General features: G+C 64.5%; 3 protein-coding genes across 3 annotated transcripts; 2 read left to right on the top strand and 1 right to left on the bottom strand.

The window, feature by feature from the left end:
* The first annotated feature begins 236 nt into the window (after positions 1-236).
* On the top strand, positions 237-10,448 carry DNTTIP1 (deoxynucleotidyltransferase terminal interacting protein 1). The gene is made up of 13 exons (XM_075900777.1): positions 237-446; positions 760-830; positions 1,709-1,805; positions 2,302-2,400; positions 5,536-5,604; positions 6,017-6,073; positions 6,306-6,367; positions 7,462-7,507; positions 8,408-8,466; positions 8,670-8,730; positions 9,185-9,256; positions 9,640-9,695; positions 9,978-10,448. Exons 1-13 carry the CDS (start codon positions 252-254, stop codon positions 10,114-10,116), a joined length of 1,083 nt encoding a protein of 360 aa, XP_075756892.1. The 5' UTR covers positions 237-251; the 3' UTR covers positions 10,117-10,448.
* Positions 10,449-11,296: 848 nt separating this feature from the next.
* Positions 11,297-14,315, top strand: UBE2C (ubiquitin conjugating enzyme E2 C). The gene is made up of 6 exons (XM_075900775.1): positions 11,297-11,431; positions 12,626-12,653; positions 13,059-13,145; positions 13,274-13,478; positions 13,769-13,828; positions 14,086-14,315. The coding sequence occupies exons 1-6, from the start codon at positions 11,340-11,342 to the stop codon at positions 14,142-14,144; spliced, it is 531 nt and encodes a 176-aa protein (XP_075756890.1). The 5' UTR covers positions 11,297-11,339; the 3' UTR covers positions 14,145-14,315.
* Positions 14,316-14,450: 135 nt separating this feature from the next.
* Positions 14,451-15,175, bottom strand: LOC142818882 (regulator of G-protein signaling 9-binding protein-like; the record flags this gene model as incomplete). The annotated part of the gene is made up of 1 exon (XM_075901541.1): positions 14,451-15,175. A coding segment is annotated over one exon (516 nt), but the record flags the coding sequence as incomplete, so codon positions are not given.
* Positions 15,176-15,620: the final 445 nt, after the last annotated feature.

Raw genomic sequence — 15,620 nt, 5'->3', positions numbered from 1 at the left:
CCCCCCCCAGGCCGGGCCCCCCCCACGGCGGCTGAGGCCGGGCCGGGCCCTCGTGCAGGGTCTGGGGCCACGGGGCGGCCCGGGGCTCAGGCAGCCGCAGGGGCACGTGGGAGCGCGCGGCCCCCGGGGGCGGGCCAGCGGGGTGTGGCTCGGGCGGGGGGGGGGGGGGGGGCACGTCGCGGCGGCAGCGCGCGGCTCCGGCCCGGCGCGTGCCCGTGGGGAGGAGCCCGCCCCGCCCCTCGCAGAACAAGATGGCGGCCGGTTGCCATAGCAGCCGTCGCGCTTCCTCCTGGAGCGGCGTCGCAGGCGTGATGACGTCAGGCCCGTTCGGCTGCTTCCGGGTGCGGCGGGCCGGGGGCGCTGCGGGATCCGCGATGGGGGCGGCCCGGGACCCGGAGCAGCAGGCGCCGGGGGAAGGGGGCCTCGAGGAGGGGGATGGGCAGCCGGTGAGCGCGGGCGGAGGGGCCGCCTGGCGAGCCCCGGGGGGTGGCGGGGGGGGGTTGCCTGGCGAGCCCCCAGGGGGTGGCGGGGGGGGTTGCCTGGCGAGCCCCCCCCCGGGGGGAGGCGGGGGGGGTTGCCTGGCGAGCCCCCCGGGGGAGGCGGGGGGGGTTGCCTGGCGAGCCCCCCGGGGGAGGCGGGGGGGGTTGCCTGGCGAGCCCCCCGGGGGAGGCGGGGGGGGTTGCCTGGCGAGCCCCCCGGGGGAGGCGGGGGGGGTTGCCTGGCGAGCCCTGCGAGCTCACCCTGCCTCTCCTCCCGCAGAGCCCCTGGAACATCATGATCAAGCACCGGCAGGTGCAGCGGCGCGGGCGACGCTCCCAGATGGCCACGAGGTAACAGCTGCCCTGGCCGCGCTCCCAGCAGCACAAGTCTCCTCTGACACCCGCTGTGTGATCCCAGCGGGCAAGGCTCCTGCCAGGGCCATGCCGGGGCCAGAGAAAGGCTCCGTGTGAAGTCTGGTCCTGCCTCTGCCACCCGCTCCCTGGGCCAGCCACAATGTGGGGCGCTCGATCTGTATAGTGGGGCTCGCTACCCACGGAACTGATATTCTTTGGGGCTGGAAATGCTCCCTAGCTGCTAAGGGGTTGAGGCCACACTGTGAGATATCCGGCGTTCTAGGGGCCGTGGCAGGTTGTTTGATCCTGGTGAAGTGGGGGATTCATCAGAATGCTCATACTGGGCCAAGCCAAAGATCTGTCTGCCCAAGTGTCCTGGCTTTCAGCTTGTGGCCAGTGCCAGATGTATCCGAGGCAGTGAACAGAACAGGCCAATGTATCGAGTGATCCATCCCTGTCATCCAGGCCCAGCTTCTGGCAGTTACGAGGGTTAGGATCATCTCGGCTAATAGCCAGAGATCGGCCTGTGCTCTGGGAACCGATCTCGTTCTTTGTTGAACCCAGTTGTGTGTTTACATCACTTGCGTGCAAACCACACTCCTCTCGGGCTGACACTTGGAGCCAGAGGCACTTTGTGTTCTCCTCTGCTGGGAGACTTAGAGTTGGAATCAGTGGGTAATTCCGCTGCTGGCTTTGGAGTGGAAATCAGCTTGCAGCCTGTGTTGTGTCCTTTGCAGACGCCTGTAAACTCTGGCGGACACTCACGTGGGTGAGAGCATTCGGGAGAGCACTGCCGCGTGGGGCTTTGGGGACTGTCTGGGTGGTGTGCTAGGTGTGGCAGGAAAGCCAGGTGGAGTCATTTCTCTCTCATTCAGCTTTACAGACCCTGCTGTCTCCATGGATTTGCTGCGAGCTGTTCTGCAGCCTAGTATTAATGAGGAGATCCAGACTGTCTTCAATAAATACATGAAGGTAAAGCTCACAGGAAGAGGGAAATTTCTTGGACGGACATCATCCTTCCCCTGCCTCTAGCCTGTGCTGGAAGGTGCTGCCACTGTGAAAGCCCTGCCCCATAGGCCAAGTCACATACACAACCCAACCCTGTGAACTGAATAAGAGGGGCAGGTGAAGGCTGCTCTGCCTAACCCTGAAAGGGTCCCACTCCAGGACTCCTGGTCTGAAATCCACAGAACTGTAAAAGTGAGTTCTGCTGGAGGGCACTGAGGGACCAGAGAGCATGGAGTCTTCTCCCAAAGGATATGGAGCTTCCGAATGGGACTACGTCCCGTGTTCTCAGTGCTGACCCTGATGGTATTAGGTTGTGGCATGAGCAGAGGTGGACCCTGGAATTGCCAGACCCTGCTTTTGTCTGTGCAGAGAACAGCCTTGTCCCAAGGAGGCAGCCTTCTGTGGAAAGAGCTGAGAGCAGCCAGCGTCATGCTAACTCTCTCCTTGGGCCCCTTCCCAGTTTTTCCAGAAGGCAGCAGGTAACGTGAGAGAGAACGTCGGGGAGGACGTGGATCCAGAGCAGCTCATCCAGGAAACGTGTCGGAGCTGCCTAGAACAGGTAGGCATGTGCCAGCGCCACACACCTGCTGCCACCGCCCTCTGGGACCAGCCTTGCAAGGAAATACCTGCTGCATGGTCTCCTGGGGGTGCAGAGCATTACAGGCTGGCTTCCCAGGACCTCACAGTGCAAAGAGTCCCTGGAAACAGGCTTTTGGATTCAGGTCAGTGATACGCGGGCTGCCACTCCCTAACATGCCCCAGCGGCTCGGGGCAGCCGTGGTATTAAAATGCGTGTGGTTTCGTTGTTAGTCGGGATGTTTCTACAGTGTCAGTAACCGACTGGCATTGGTCGGTCACTTTGCTGTGTGACTTGTGCAGTGAGTTCACGCTGCTGCAGCTCTCGGGTAATTTGGCTCCTGAAGCATGGACATCTGAGAGCTGCCGGCCTGGGGAGAGGTGGTTGTATGGCTCAGTCAGCAGCGGGTCTGACGGGAGGCACTACGTGCTCCTCTCCCACTGAGCTGATGTGGGCTGCAAGTGTGGCACGGCTGAGGGGCCGGGGCATAGAGCCAGCACAGAGCTGCTTGTCTCCTACTCCTTTGCTATGCAAAGCCAAGCAACAAGGAATTCCAGGGGTGGTTCTAGGCCGCAGCAGCGGTGGGAGATGCAGTCACAGCTGTAACCCATACAGCCATACACCTTCAGTGCCTGGCCGGAGGGTGGCACCTTCCCTCTCACGTCCCACCCTTGGTGCTGTTCTCCAGGCCTGGCACCAGTTTCAGACTATTGCAATGAGCCCTGTGTGGGATGTCTGTTAGAGCTGGCCGGAGGCTGGCACTGGTGCAGAATGCAGCCACTTGCTTCCTGAGCGGGGCACGTCTCCGGGAGCATGTGACCCATGCTGCCCCGTCGGTCTCTATGTGAACACTAAGGTGCTAGGTATTACTTCCGCAGCAGTAAGTAGCCTCAGACCAGTGTTCACTCCACTCACGGATGGATAACCTTAGAGGGAGTTTCGTTATGTGCACCAATATTGAGGTCATATGTGCCGCCGCAGCACCTGCCGGTTACTAGCAAATAGATAGATCTCTCTAAAATTAATACTGCAAAATGTTCAGTAGCCATTTGGTATCTTACATGTATCTTTTCCTTTGAGGCATAAAATAAAATTGTCCATTTTCTTGATAGAGCAAACAAAATATTTTGATTAGTATTGATACATGCAATGAAATAGTTGTTACCAGTGCTTTTTTTTTGTTAAAAATACATTTTTTATATATATATATATATATATACGTATGTGTGCCGGTAATAGGGTTACCAATGGTTTTGTCAAGCAAATAAAAGGGGGGGGGTGAACGGCCAAAATGCGGTCGTGGCTCCTTTAATTGCTGGACGTCCCTAGTGGGCTTCCTTCCGGTGTGGCGCGAGTGCTCCCAAAAAGGTGCGTGCTGTCACAAAAAAAGCACTGGTTGTTACACTTTATGCTTGAAATTAAAGATGGTTACGTAATGGGCTCATTTCCAAGGACTTTTGTGCACATATTGCTCCCTTATTATCTAGGAAACAGGGTTTTTAATATTTCAGTGGTTTACACGTCACAAGTCTGGCGTAACTCAGCTCTGTGGAAAGAGGAATGAAATCCTTCCTCGGGTTTTATTCGTTAAGTTTTATTTCTGCACCTGAGCAGTGTCTGAATCGCATGGGTGGACAACGAGCTTCACTGTAGCAGCAGGTTAGCACGGAGTCGAGTTGTTCTCAGATGCGGATTGCTCTCTTAGGGGCCTTCCTGCCTTGCACTCTGAACAGGAGCCAAGCAGCTGGAGTTACCTGGGGGAAAGGGAAGGGGGCAGAGGAGCCTTTTTTTAAAGCAGCCCAACAAAACACGCGGCAGAGGGCAGGGGACATAGAGCTGCCTGAGCGGCTGCCCGGGCTTTTTGTAAAGCAGCTTCCTCTGTTCCCCCCCCGACCTGTTCCCACTTCCAGCTCCGGTGCCAGCAGTGCTCATGGGTGCAGGGCTGCAGGAACACTGCTGAAGGGCTCTGCTAACGAGGTGGGCGGGTCTTAAATACTTAGGTGCAGCCTACAGGGCACTGTGGCTGTGACTGGCCTTGTCTTGGGGATCAACATGTCTCCCTCAGCCTCTGCGGGGGGGCGCTCCGCCGGATTCCCTTAGGTACAGAGCACAGAGGGCGGCTGGCAGGGCACGGTCTGAGAGCCTGGGACTCTGGAACTTGCTCTTGGGTTGTGAGCCTGGAGGCCCAGGCCCAGTCCTCTGGAGGGGCGGGGCTTCTGCTTCCCTGACTGAGGGCGTGGTGGGGAGGTGGCTGCCTGCCTCTTGGCCGGATGATTAATGCTGCTCAGGCCGGGCTGTGATGCTAATTACCAGTTGGGGCGCCTGCGTTCCGGGGGAGGCGTCTCTGTTCTCTCAGTACCTGGCTCTTAATTGGATTTCCCAATGCCAGGAAGCGAGGCGCTGTAAGCTCCCAGGAGAGCAGCCAGAGCGCCCGAAACCTGGAGAGCGCTTCCTCCTTGCTGCACCCAGCGGGGCTGCCGCTCCCTGCACTGAAGCACAGCTTCATCTCTGCGGGGGGTGGGGTGGACTGAGGGGCTGCAGCGCGGGCTTGTTTCTATCATCAGGCCCTCCTTGGGACCCCGCCCGGCAGCGTGGGCCTGTACGGACTAGGGCCTGGGCCTGGCGTGCCATCTCCTTGGAGGAGGCTCCGGGTCTGGCTGGGAAGGATAAGGGGACTGGTGTGGCGGGAAGGAGTCTGACTGGGCACCACGCGTTTTGATTGAGACGAGGATTCTCCGAGGCAGTGTGGTGCCCACGAGTGGACGTCAGACCAACGCGCAGCACTAAGCAGGCTCCTCCTCAAGGGCTGTGCTTTTCGGGGCATGCCACAGGGATTGGTTCCTGGCCCCACATGTTTAACGTTTATACCCACGACCCGAAAGGCAGCCTGAAATCCCACTGGTCGAGTTTGCGGGTGGCGCACGGATCGAGGGGCGGCACGAAGGGAAAGGCCTGAGCCATCTGGAGCAAGCAAGCACTGTGCGTGTGGCCTGGCTCAGCAGAAATGTGTGCGCCGCCCCAGAGATGAGGTCATGGGAATCAAAGCAGCTGGGAATGCCGCGTCCGGCCGCCTCCTTGCAGCAGCTGCTGGAGGACGATTCCTTTCCCTCTCCGCAGGCGAAGCTGCTGTTCTCGGATGGCAAGAAGGTGATCCCCAGACTGAGCCATGAGCAGTCAGTGCCAAAGGTAGGGATGCGGGCTGGGCCATGGGGGCTGGGCTTCTCACCCCCTTTCTCTAGCAGGGGCTTGGCAGGAGCTAGGAGAGCCCCAGAGCAGGACTGGGTTCTTATCTGCTAGAGACCAGTGGGGCGGGCAGGCATCTCCTAGCCAGTCTGTCCTTCGTCACGCCCCTGGGTAAGTGGGTTCCTAGTCTCCATAAGGAAATGGCCTGGGGAGAGCAGGGGGCTTGGCCGGAGCAGGGAGGCACCCAGGTCTGGCCTCCCTACGGCAGATGGGACCCGAGCGCCCGTCTCCTGGATCAGGGTGGGCTGCTGTCCCTCTCGAGCGCCGGGCGCTTCTCGGTGCACGGGAAGAGTGGCCGGGGCGCTCCTGGGATGGACAGGGGCCGCGTTCATCCTGTTGCTCGTTGCTTTGCCAGCGTGCCCGGCAGGCGGAAGAGGAAGTGAGTCGGCGAGGAAGCCCTGTTCCCAAAAAGGTAAGGAGGCCACCCCGGCACTGCCCCGTGGGGAAGCCTGGCCCTTGTTCCTTGCGCAGGCCTCACGGTGGCTCCCTCCTGGGTGCTGGGAAGGGGCAGCCCCCAGGGCGACCTGTGGCCATCACCCTGCTCAGCAGTGCTGGTTCCTTCGGCCCAGGCCCAGCTCTCCTAGCTGCTCCAGCTCCTCGGGGCCTGCTGAGAGAGGCGTTAACGGGGGACTTCTCTCCTGCAGAGGAAGGGGCGGCCTCCAGGGCAGAGCCTGCAGAACGATCGTGGAGCTTCGGGTGTGGCTGCGTAAGTGAGAGCCCGAGAACAGAGGCCCGGGGCTGGCTGAGAACAGGGCGGGCAGCCCCGCTCTCCTGGTGCCTCTGGCGAATGGGTGGCCAAGTGGGGGAGACGCTCTCGGAGAACAGAGGCCCGGGGCTGGCTGAGAACGGGGCGGGCAGCCCCGCTCTCCTGGTGCCTCTGGCGAATGGGTGGCCAAGTGGGGGAGATGCTCTCGGAGAACAGAGGCCCGGGGCTGGCTGAGAACGGGGTGGGCAGCCCCGCTCTCCTGGTGCCTCTGGCGAATGGGTGGCCAAGTGGGGGAGACGCTCTCGGCTGAGGGTGACTTGTCCCCCCTGAGTTCAAGCCCTCCCGGGAGGCAGCTCCGCGCAGGGGGAGGGTCGTGGCTGAGGTGCACTCGTGCATGTTGGCAAGCGGGAGGCTCAGGCGAGGGAAGGGAAGACGCGTTGGCGGGAGCCTGGCCACGGAGGGGTTCCAGTGGCAGCTCAGACACGCCAGTGAGGAGCCTGTGGCTGGGGGCCGTGGCCCCGCTCCCTGTCCAGAAGGCAGAATCCCAGCACACGTGCTGGAGACAGGAGAAGCCGTAGAGAGAGAAACTCCAGAAGTGGAGGGGACGAAGCTCGGCGAGACAGTGGGGCCCGCGTAGGACTTGGGCCGCTGGCACTGGCAGATTTGCAGCCACAAGGGATGTGGAGGAAAACTCCTGGTGGGGGTGGCACTCGGCAAGGTGTCTGGCTCGGCTCAGACTCCTCCTGGCCCACACGTGCAGTTCTGGGGGCAAGGCCATCGCAGCTTTTCCTCCGGAAGGCCGGGCTTGGAGGGGCTGACGTCCGCGTGGCTGTGTTGGCAGGGTTAGGCTGCAGGCAGAGCGCAGGGGCTGTGAGTCTCATGGGGCGATGGAGATGCCAGCCTCAGAGAAGTGGGCAGGCGTGACCGGCCTCTCTGGGGAGAGCAGGATCGCGTTAGGCTGTAGGCAGCCTAGCTTAGTAAAATCGAAGGCTGGCAGCTCCCGCCCCACAGGGTCTGAGCCAGGGTTGATTCAAACTCCAGCCTCTCAGCACAAGCCCCTGGGAATTCGGTGCTATTGGGTTTTTCTCCAACAGATGGAAGCTCAAGTCCTGTGAGCCAGTGCGGCGGGAGGGGCCGAAGGTACGGTGTGCAGCCGGCAGGCTTGGCCCTGGGCTTGGCTCAGCAGAGCTCTGTGGAGCCCCGCTTCTCCCTTTGCCTCTGCTGTGATCGTCCTGCCACCCACAGGGCCAGAGGCCAAAACCGCCTGAGGAGCTGCACAAAGATCTCGGCAGGCGAAGTGATTGGGCCCCAATGGCAGATGACATTGGCAAAGTAGGCATAGCAAGGGTGGGGAGCCATGTAGCTACAGCTGCTCAGGAGAGATCCTGGAGCCTCCGGACAGTTCTCTGGGAACATCCTCGCAGCAGCGAGCAAACGAGCAAACGAGCACATAGAATGTGAGGAGTCCTTCAAAAATGATAGAATAAGACAGAGAATATCTTATTGCCTCTGTATAAAACCAGGGGCTGCCCACATCTGGAATCCTGCGTCCAGACGTGGTCACCTCATCTCAGAGAAGATCTCTTGGCACTGGAAAAGGGCAACAAAGTGACAAGGGGTTTGCCACGGGTCCCGTATGGAGAGAGATTCAAAAGACTGGGGCTTAGGAGACTAAGGGGGGCTAGGATAGAGGTCATCGCCCATAGGGGGAGAGTGTGGGGCTGGGCAGAGGCCTTTGTTTGCTGTGCCCATGCCCACAGCCTGCGAGCAGTCCCCAGTGCAGCATCTGGCCCCCTCCTGACTGAGCTGTCCCAGGGCAGCGCGTTCTGCTGGGAGGGCCAGAGAACCGCCCAGCCTGGTCGATAGGTAGAGCTGTATTTTCCCTCCATGGAACCCTTGAGCCTGCAGCTAGTCAGACCCCCCTACCCCCCAAACCAGTGGGGCCCCTGCTGGAGTTTCCTCCAGAAATCTCAGGCTCCCAGAGCAGGTGCGGGATCTGTTGGGTTTCTAATCTCTGCCCCTTTCCCAATGGCACTGTAGTGGGATCCATCCCGACTGACTGAGTCCACGACTTTTGTGCTGGGATCCCGAGCAAACAAGTAAGGAGGCTTCGGCGGGGGGCGGGCTCTGTGCCCCGTGGGTCTGGGGGCGGGGGGCTGCTCCCTCCCGAGTCACATCTCTCTGTGCCGGAGCAGAGCAGGCGGGACACGGCTCTGGGGGGGAGGAAGCCTCCGTATCCCCCAGCTGAGCTGCCCTGCTGCACAGGCCTAACCCTACCCCCCCCCCCATGTTCCTGTTTCAGGGCTCTTGGGATGGGCGGGACCAGAGGGCGACTCTACATCAAGCACCCCCACCTCTTTAAGGTCAGTAATGGCAGCGCACCACTTCCTCCTTTGGGGTTTGCTCGGGGGGGGGGGGAGCTGTTGCTCGGGACATGCTGCGGTGGGGGAGGGGGACTGCTCCAGACGTGCTCTGGGTGGGGGAGGTGTGTGTTTGCGCTCGTACGTTCTGCCCTCCCCGCGTTGCTGGCTGCCCCCTGGGGCAGGGACTCCAGCTCGTTGTGGGTGGCAGCTCACACCAGAGCTGGCATCACACAGCAGCAGTCTGGTGTATTTGCCTGGCACGGGAGGCTTTGCTTTGAGGCGTAAGCAAGAGGGGGCCAAGTCCTTGTTCGTAGGCAGCTCTCTTCCTGGGAGGCATGGGGTTGCCCAGGTTTCCCCAAAGGCCTGGCCCTGGCCCTGTGTCTCTCACGGGCGTTGGCCCGTGGTGGGGCTACGGAGGGCACTGTGGGGCTCTGACCTGGCTGCTCTGTTGCAGTATGCGGCCGATCCACAGGACAAGCATTGGCTGGCAGAACAGCAGCACATGCGGGCCACGGGGGGCAAGATGGTGAGTGTGGCCCGACCTGGGTGGGGACGGGGAGAGAATCGGAAGCCAGCTCAGAATCGAAGGGTACAAATCAGCAGAAGCCAGGGATTCCAGGGTCCCCAGTGAGCTGACGGGCGCGTCCCAGCGCCATCTGTGAGGCTGCTCTCTGCGCCTCGTCTCCTGGGGCTCCAGCCCGGGCAGGCGTCCGTTGTGCCGTGGTGGCTGTGCGAGCGAATGCGGAGAGCCCACTTCCCCTGGAGTGGCGGGAGCAGTGCTGCTCACAGCAGGCCCAGTCTCTTAAGAGGTGTGGGGGGCGGGTGCTATGTAGAGAGCTGGTGCCAGCAGATCTGTCTGAGTAGCCCAGTGGAACGGCTCCAACCATCTCTCGTTTGCCCTTGCTGCAGGCTTACCTCCTCCTAGAGGAGGATATTCAGGACCTGGCTGCCAGTGACGATTACAGGTGAGGCGAGGAGCCAAGACTTAGCGGTGCTGACCTCTTGCCCTCTTTTCTTACCAAACCAACAGCTGGGGAGCGGAGGGGAGGGGGCCAGGCAGCCAAGCGACCCTGCCGAGGACTGTGCTCTGCCCGCTGGCCTTGTGCCCACACTCGCCACTGGGATGCGGCATCATGGGCACACACAGGCTGCTGAGCTCTCCTGAACGTTGGGGTTCTCCCAGGGCGTGGGGCTGAACTGTCTGTCCCTCCCCCCACGGTCACTCCTGTCTCCCGCTTGCTCGCCAGGGACTCTGTTGACTTGAAGCTGGAGGAACTAAAACCTTTTATCCCGCCTGCATGGATGACTGAAAAGATGCAGAAGTACATGGAGACGCTTCGCCGGGAAGGGGACCCGCAGCCTCCAGAGGGAACTCATGAAACATAAGAAGCCTCGCCCTCCCTCCCACACGGTGTCACGGCATGGACTGGCGCAGGAGCGTCCTCATTTTCCTGTGTTTCACAAGGCAGAGGGGCTGTGGTTTCAGTGGCCTGGGTACCAGCAAGCTGCCCCCAGGGGAAAGCAGGGTAGCAGCTGTAATTGAACCTCCTGGGAGCTGTTGGGGCCAGTCCCCTAATTGGTGGTGGCTGGCACAGAAAGCAGAGTCACTGGCGGTTTCCTGCTTCTCATCAGAGCTGAGCTTTCGCTTGTGTGAACTTCCTGTTTTGGATCCTCTCCCTGTACAAACTGATTTGTAATAAATACACCTGCTGTGTCTATGCAAAGGCATTTACTGGGGGGGGGTCGCTGTCCGGGAAAAAGGGTGTATGGACCTGTTGCTTACATGGAGCTAATGAGGAAGTGAGACCCCCCCACACACACACTTCTGGGAGCTGGGCAAGAGGCCCCAGGAGCTGCTCCTGCCTCCTTGGGGCAAAGTTTCTGTAGTAGAATTCCAGGCCTGCCCTATTCCAGCCGGGCTGCTGCCCTCCCTCAGCGTGAAAGCGCCGCCCTGCTTCCTGCTTGGGATTTCAAACCGCCTGCGGCCGGCGCATCCTGCCTGACCTAGTTCCTGGGGGGGGGGGGGGGGGGACAAGGGGTCGGCGCCCCTGGGGGGGGGACAAGGGGTCGGCGCCCCTGGGGGGGGGGGGTCAGCGCCCCGGCTCCGGGGTCCCCTCGCAGACACCCGGCAGAGAGCAGGGGCACTGGCGAGCGAGCTCTCGTCCTGCCGTGCACGCCCACGTGTAACACGCCCGCTGGTGCCTGCAGGAGTGTCACGCCCTTGCACACGCGCGTGTCTCACGAGTCCCTGCGCCCGCAGCCGTGTCTCCTCTCCCCCCCCCCCCCCCTTACACTTCAAGACACGGGGGGGGGGGGGCACGTGGCTGCAAGAGTCGCCGGCGCTGCTGGTTCCTGGCCCTTTAAAGGCCCGGCCCCGCCCCTCCGGCCGATTGGCTGTTGCGTGCCCACTCGCCGCCCAGCCCGGTAATTGACGGGCCGTCGGGCCAGTCCGGGGGCCGATCGAGCCGCAGGCCGGTTGCCAGGGCGATGCGTCTCCGGCGAGCCGCGATTGGCCGGCGCGGAGCGGAGGGGGCCGCTGATTGGCCGAGCGCCCGGAGGTTTGAAACATTCAAACGCGGCGCGGGCGCGGGAGGGGCAGCGGCTCCGCCATGGCCTCGCAGAACGCGGATCCCGCCCGGCCCCCCGCCCGCAAGGGGCCCGAGCCCGGCAGCGCCGCCACGCGCGGGCCCGTGGGCAGGAGGTGACCGGGGGGGCGAGACCCGGGGGGGGCGCGGGTCATTGGGGGGGGCGAGACCCGGGGGGGCGCGGGTCATGGGGGGGGCGAGACCCGGGGGGGGCCGCGGGTCATTGGGGGGGGGGCGAGACCCGGGGGGGGCGCGGGTCATTGGGGGGGGCGAGACCCGGGGGGGCGCGGGTCATGGGGGGGGCCGCGGGTCATTGGGGGGGGCGAGACCCGGGGGGGGCGCGGGTCATTGGGGGGGGGGCGAGACCCGGGGGGGGGCCGCGGGTCATTGGAGGGGGGCGAGACCCGGGGGGGGGCCGCGGGTCATGGGGGGGGCGAGACCCGGGGGGGGGGCCGCGGGTCATTGGAGGGGGGCGAGACCCGGGGGGCTGCGGGTCATTGGGGGAGGGGGAGAGACGGGGGGGGCTGACGGGGAGGGGGAGAGACCGGGGGGGGCTTCGGGTCATTGGGGGAGGGGGACAGACCGGGGGGGGCTGACGGGGAGGGGGAGAGACCGGGGAGGCTGCGGGTCATTGGGGGAGGGGGAGAGACCGGGGGGGGGCTGACGGGGAGGGGGAGAGACCAGGGGGGGGGCTGCAGGTCATTGGGGGAGGGGGAGAGACCGGGGGGGGCTGACGGGGAGGGGGAGAGACCGGGGGGGCTGACGGGGAGGGGGAGAGACCGGGGGGGCTGACGGGGAGGGGGAGAGACCGGGGGGGCTGCGGGTCATTGGGGGAGGGGGAGAGACCGGGGGGGGGCTGACGGGGAGGGGGAGAGACCGGGGAGGCTGCGGGTCATTGGGGGAGGGGGAGAGACCGGGGGGGCTGACGGGGAGGGGGAGAGACCGGGGGGGCTGACGGGGAGGGGGAGAGACCGGGGGGGCTGCGGGTCATTGGGGGAGGGGGAGAGACCGGGGGGGGGGCTGACGGGGAGGGGGAGAGACCGGGGAGGCTGCGGGTCATTGGGGGAGGGGGAGAGACCGGGGGGGGGGCTGACGGGGAGGGGGAGAGACCGGGGGGGGCTGCAGGTCATTGGGGGAGGGGGAGAGACCAGGGGGGGGCTGCGGGCTGCCCCGTAGGGGTGAGGGGACCGATGCAGGGACTGTGGGCCGCCCTGGGAGGGGGAAGTGGAGGGGGCGCTGCTGGCCATGCGCATGGTGAATTGGGGGGCTGCTGGCCACGCCCACTGACCTGAGCCCACTCTCCCCCGCAGGCTGCAGCAGGAGCTGATGACGCTGATGGTGAGCAGGCACTGCTGGATGCTGGTCCAGGCTGGGGGGGTTCTGGCCCGCCCCACCCCGCTCCCTGCGGGGGCTCAGCTGACTCCCAGAGGTCCCCCCCCACCTGAGCAGCCGGTCACAAGCGGACCCTCCCTGCCGCTGACACGGAGCGGGCGGGGGCCTGGGTTCTCGTCTGTCAGAAGGCTGGTGGAGCAGGGGCTCCCTGGTACCTTGGCGGGGGCTGGTCTCACCCTGAGGCTGCGGGGCCCATGGCAGGTGGCCCCAGGCCCACCCTGGGGTGCTGTGTCTGCTGCTGCAGCTCCAGAGCTCCTTTGGGCCCGGCCTGCTGAGGGGGAGGGCCGCTGTCCCCCTGTCCCCTTGTGCAAGCGCCCCCGGGGCTCGTAACCCTGCGCCCTCTCTGCTCAGATGGCTGGCGACAAAGGGATTTCTGCCTTCCCCGAGTCGGACAATCTCTTCAGATGGATCGGAACCATTGATGGCGCCGCTGGCACGGTGAGCCCAGGGGGGTTGGGCGGGGGGCAGGCGAGCGAGAGCCCCATGGGGTGGGCACTGAGGCTGGGTTTCTGCTTTGGGGCGCACAGGGGCCTGCGTTCACCGTGCTTTGACCTGCCTTGCCCTAGGTGTATGAGGACCTGAGGTACAAGCTTTCCCTGGAGTTTCCCGACGGGTACCCCTACAACGCCCCCACGGTCAAGTTCCTCACCCCCTGCTACCACCCCAACGTGGACACGCAGGGCAACATCTGCCTGGACATCCTCAAGGACAAGTGGTCTGCGCTCTACGACGTCCGGACCATCCTGCTGTCCATTCAGAGCCTGCTGGGCGGTGAGGCTGCGTGGGCTTCGCAGCGCCGAGGCTCTGGCTGCGCCTTGCCCGCGGGCTGGGCGGCATCGCGTCCTTGCGCCCCGTCTGCCCGCGTGCGCTCAGGGGCAGGGCCAGCGGTCGGGTGTGCGAGGCCTCCGCGCCTGGGCTCCTCAGCGCTGCTGTGGTAGACTGGCCGCTGCAGCTAGCCGCGGGGGGGGCAGGTGCGCGGGTGGAGTGGCGGGGGGGTGATGCTGCACAAGAAGCCAGCTGGCTCCTGGCTGCGCGCTGACGCTCTGTCTCTCACCCGCCAGAGCCGAACATTGAAAGCCCCCTGAACACGCACGCGGCCGAACTCTGGAAGAACCAGGCAGGTGAGTGTCTCCCGTCCGGTCCGCGCTCTGCTGGCTGAGCTGCCTTCAGACCAGCGTGGGTGACGTCACCCTCCCCAGGGACGGCCCCGGGGGCTCAGCCTGGCCCTGCCGGGACCGGGTGAGTTCCTGGGCCCTGCGAAGGCTGCTCTGGCCAGCCGCGTGCGCAGCCACAATGGCCGAGCGGAGAGCCCAGGCCGAGCGCCCCGGGGGCCTGGAGTTCGCTGCTCCCCACAGCTCTGCCCTCCCTCCCTCCCCAGCCTTCAAGAAATACCTGCAGGAAACCCACGCCAAGCAGGCGAAGAGCCAGGAGACCTGAGGCCTGCCTGAGCTGCAGCTGTCTGTCTGTCTGTCCGTCCGTCCCTGTCTGCGCTCTCTGGACCTGTCCTTGCCTGCTCTGTACAGGACTCTGTATCATAGGCTCTTTTCCATTCACTCTGGCGGTGGGGCCCGCAGCGACTGTATAAATAAACTCTCGGTTTTTACTTGGGCGTGGCGCAGCTCGTGCATGTGGCTGCCGGTGTTGGGCCGTGGTGACCCCTCGGCCTGGCCCCGCCTTGGCACCCGAACCTCCGCGCGCCAGGCACCCCCTTCCCCACTGCTGCTGTGGGGTGGGAATGTCCCTGGCGGGGGCCTTGGCCAACAGGCTCTGCAAGGGACCGACTCGAGTGAGGGAGCAGCGGCGTTTATTCCCCCGCAGTCCCCCCCACCACCATCACCAGCTGGTCCCTTGGCCCCAAGCCAGGGCCCTCTTCCCTGGGCTCCGTGTGCGCCGAGGGACTCGCTTCTCCCGGCTGAGGGGCCCGTGCTGGGTTCCCCCCGGGCGGGTGCTGCTCAGCACAGCCTGCAGCAGGGTGCGGGCCAGCCCTGGTTCTGCCCACAGCCCCTGGGGCCCACCGCCCCCTCTGCAGCCCAGGCCTCACTGCCCAGCCCCTCACAGGCCTCGCTGCTCTCAGGCCAGGCCTCGTCCGTGGCCTCCACTGTCCAGACGGGGACATTGACTCTGGTCTCCATCTCCAGCAGCAAGGCCCCCGCTTGCTCAACCTGCTCCTCCAGGCCAGGAGGGCCACCCAGCTGCTCCGTGCTCCTGGCGCCCTTGCGGCTTGGCCTCCGCCAGGGCTTGTGCCCGGTCTCCGGGCCCTTCCCTGGGAGCCCGGTGCGGAGCAGCGGCGCCCCGCCCCCCTGCAGGGGGAAGAGCTGGCAGAGGTGATGGGCTCTGCACAGGTCTTGGTGGAAGAGCTCCAGGGCCGAGAGGGACAGCACCCACAGCCGCTCCAGCTCCAGCCGCTCCTCGGGCCCCGCCAGCGGCTGCCGCAGCCCAGCAAGCAGCATGTTCTGCAGGCCTGCGGGGAGACGGGCGGGTCAGTGCTCCTGGCCCCGGGCGGAGCGCCGAGAGGAGGTCACTGAGCGGCTGCCCTAGCGAGGGAGGTGAGCCAGCCCACCAGCCTGTGCCCGCCCCACGGCGGGGTCCCCGCTGGGCTCAGACCCACGGGGCACTCGGTTCTCTACCCCGGGGGGGTTGCTACGTTCTGGTTTCCGTGTGTGCAGGGCAGGGTGCAGTCCCGGCTCGCCTGGATCCAGCCCTGGCACATGGGACCCCCCCAGCATTGGGGAGCCTGGGCTGGCTCCAGCTGCCGCCCGCCTGCCTGATTCTGCTGTGGGTCAGTGGCCCCGCCCCCGGCGTGGGTTACTAAGCGACCGCGCGCTGCCGGCACAGCAGTGAGTGCGCCGGGCGCTCCCTGCAGCCAGCGCAGTCGGCCCCCCGCCGGCGAACTCGCTACGTGCCAGTGAGCAC

Source organism: Pelodiscus sinensis, chromosome 18 (assembly GCF_049634645.1).
Source record: "Pelodiscus sinensis isolate JC-2024 chromosome 18, ASM4963464v1, whole genome shotgun sequence".
Lineage (NCBI taxonomy): Eukaryota > Metazoa > Chordata > Testudines > Trionychidae > Pelodiscus > Pelodiscus sinensis.
The sequence above is the reverse complement of the archived record's forward strand: the minus strand, read 5'-3'. Positions and strand labels throughout refer to the sequence as shown.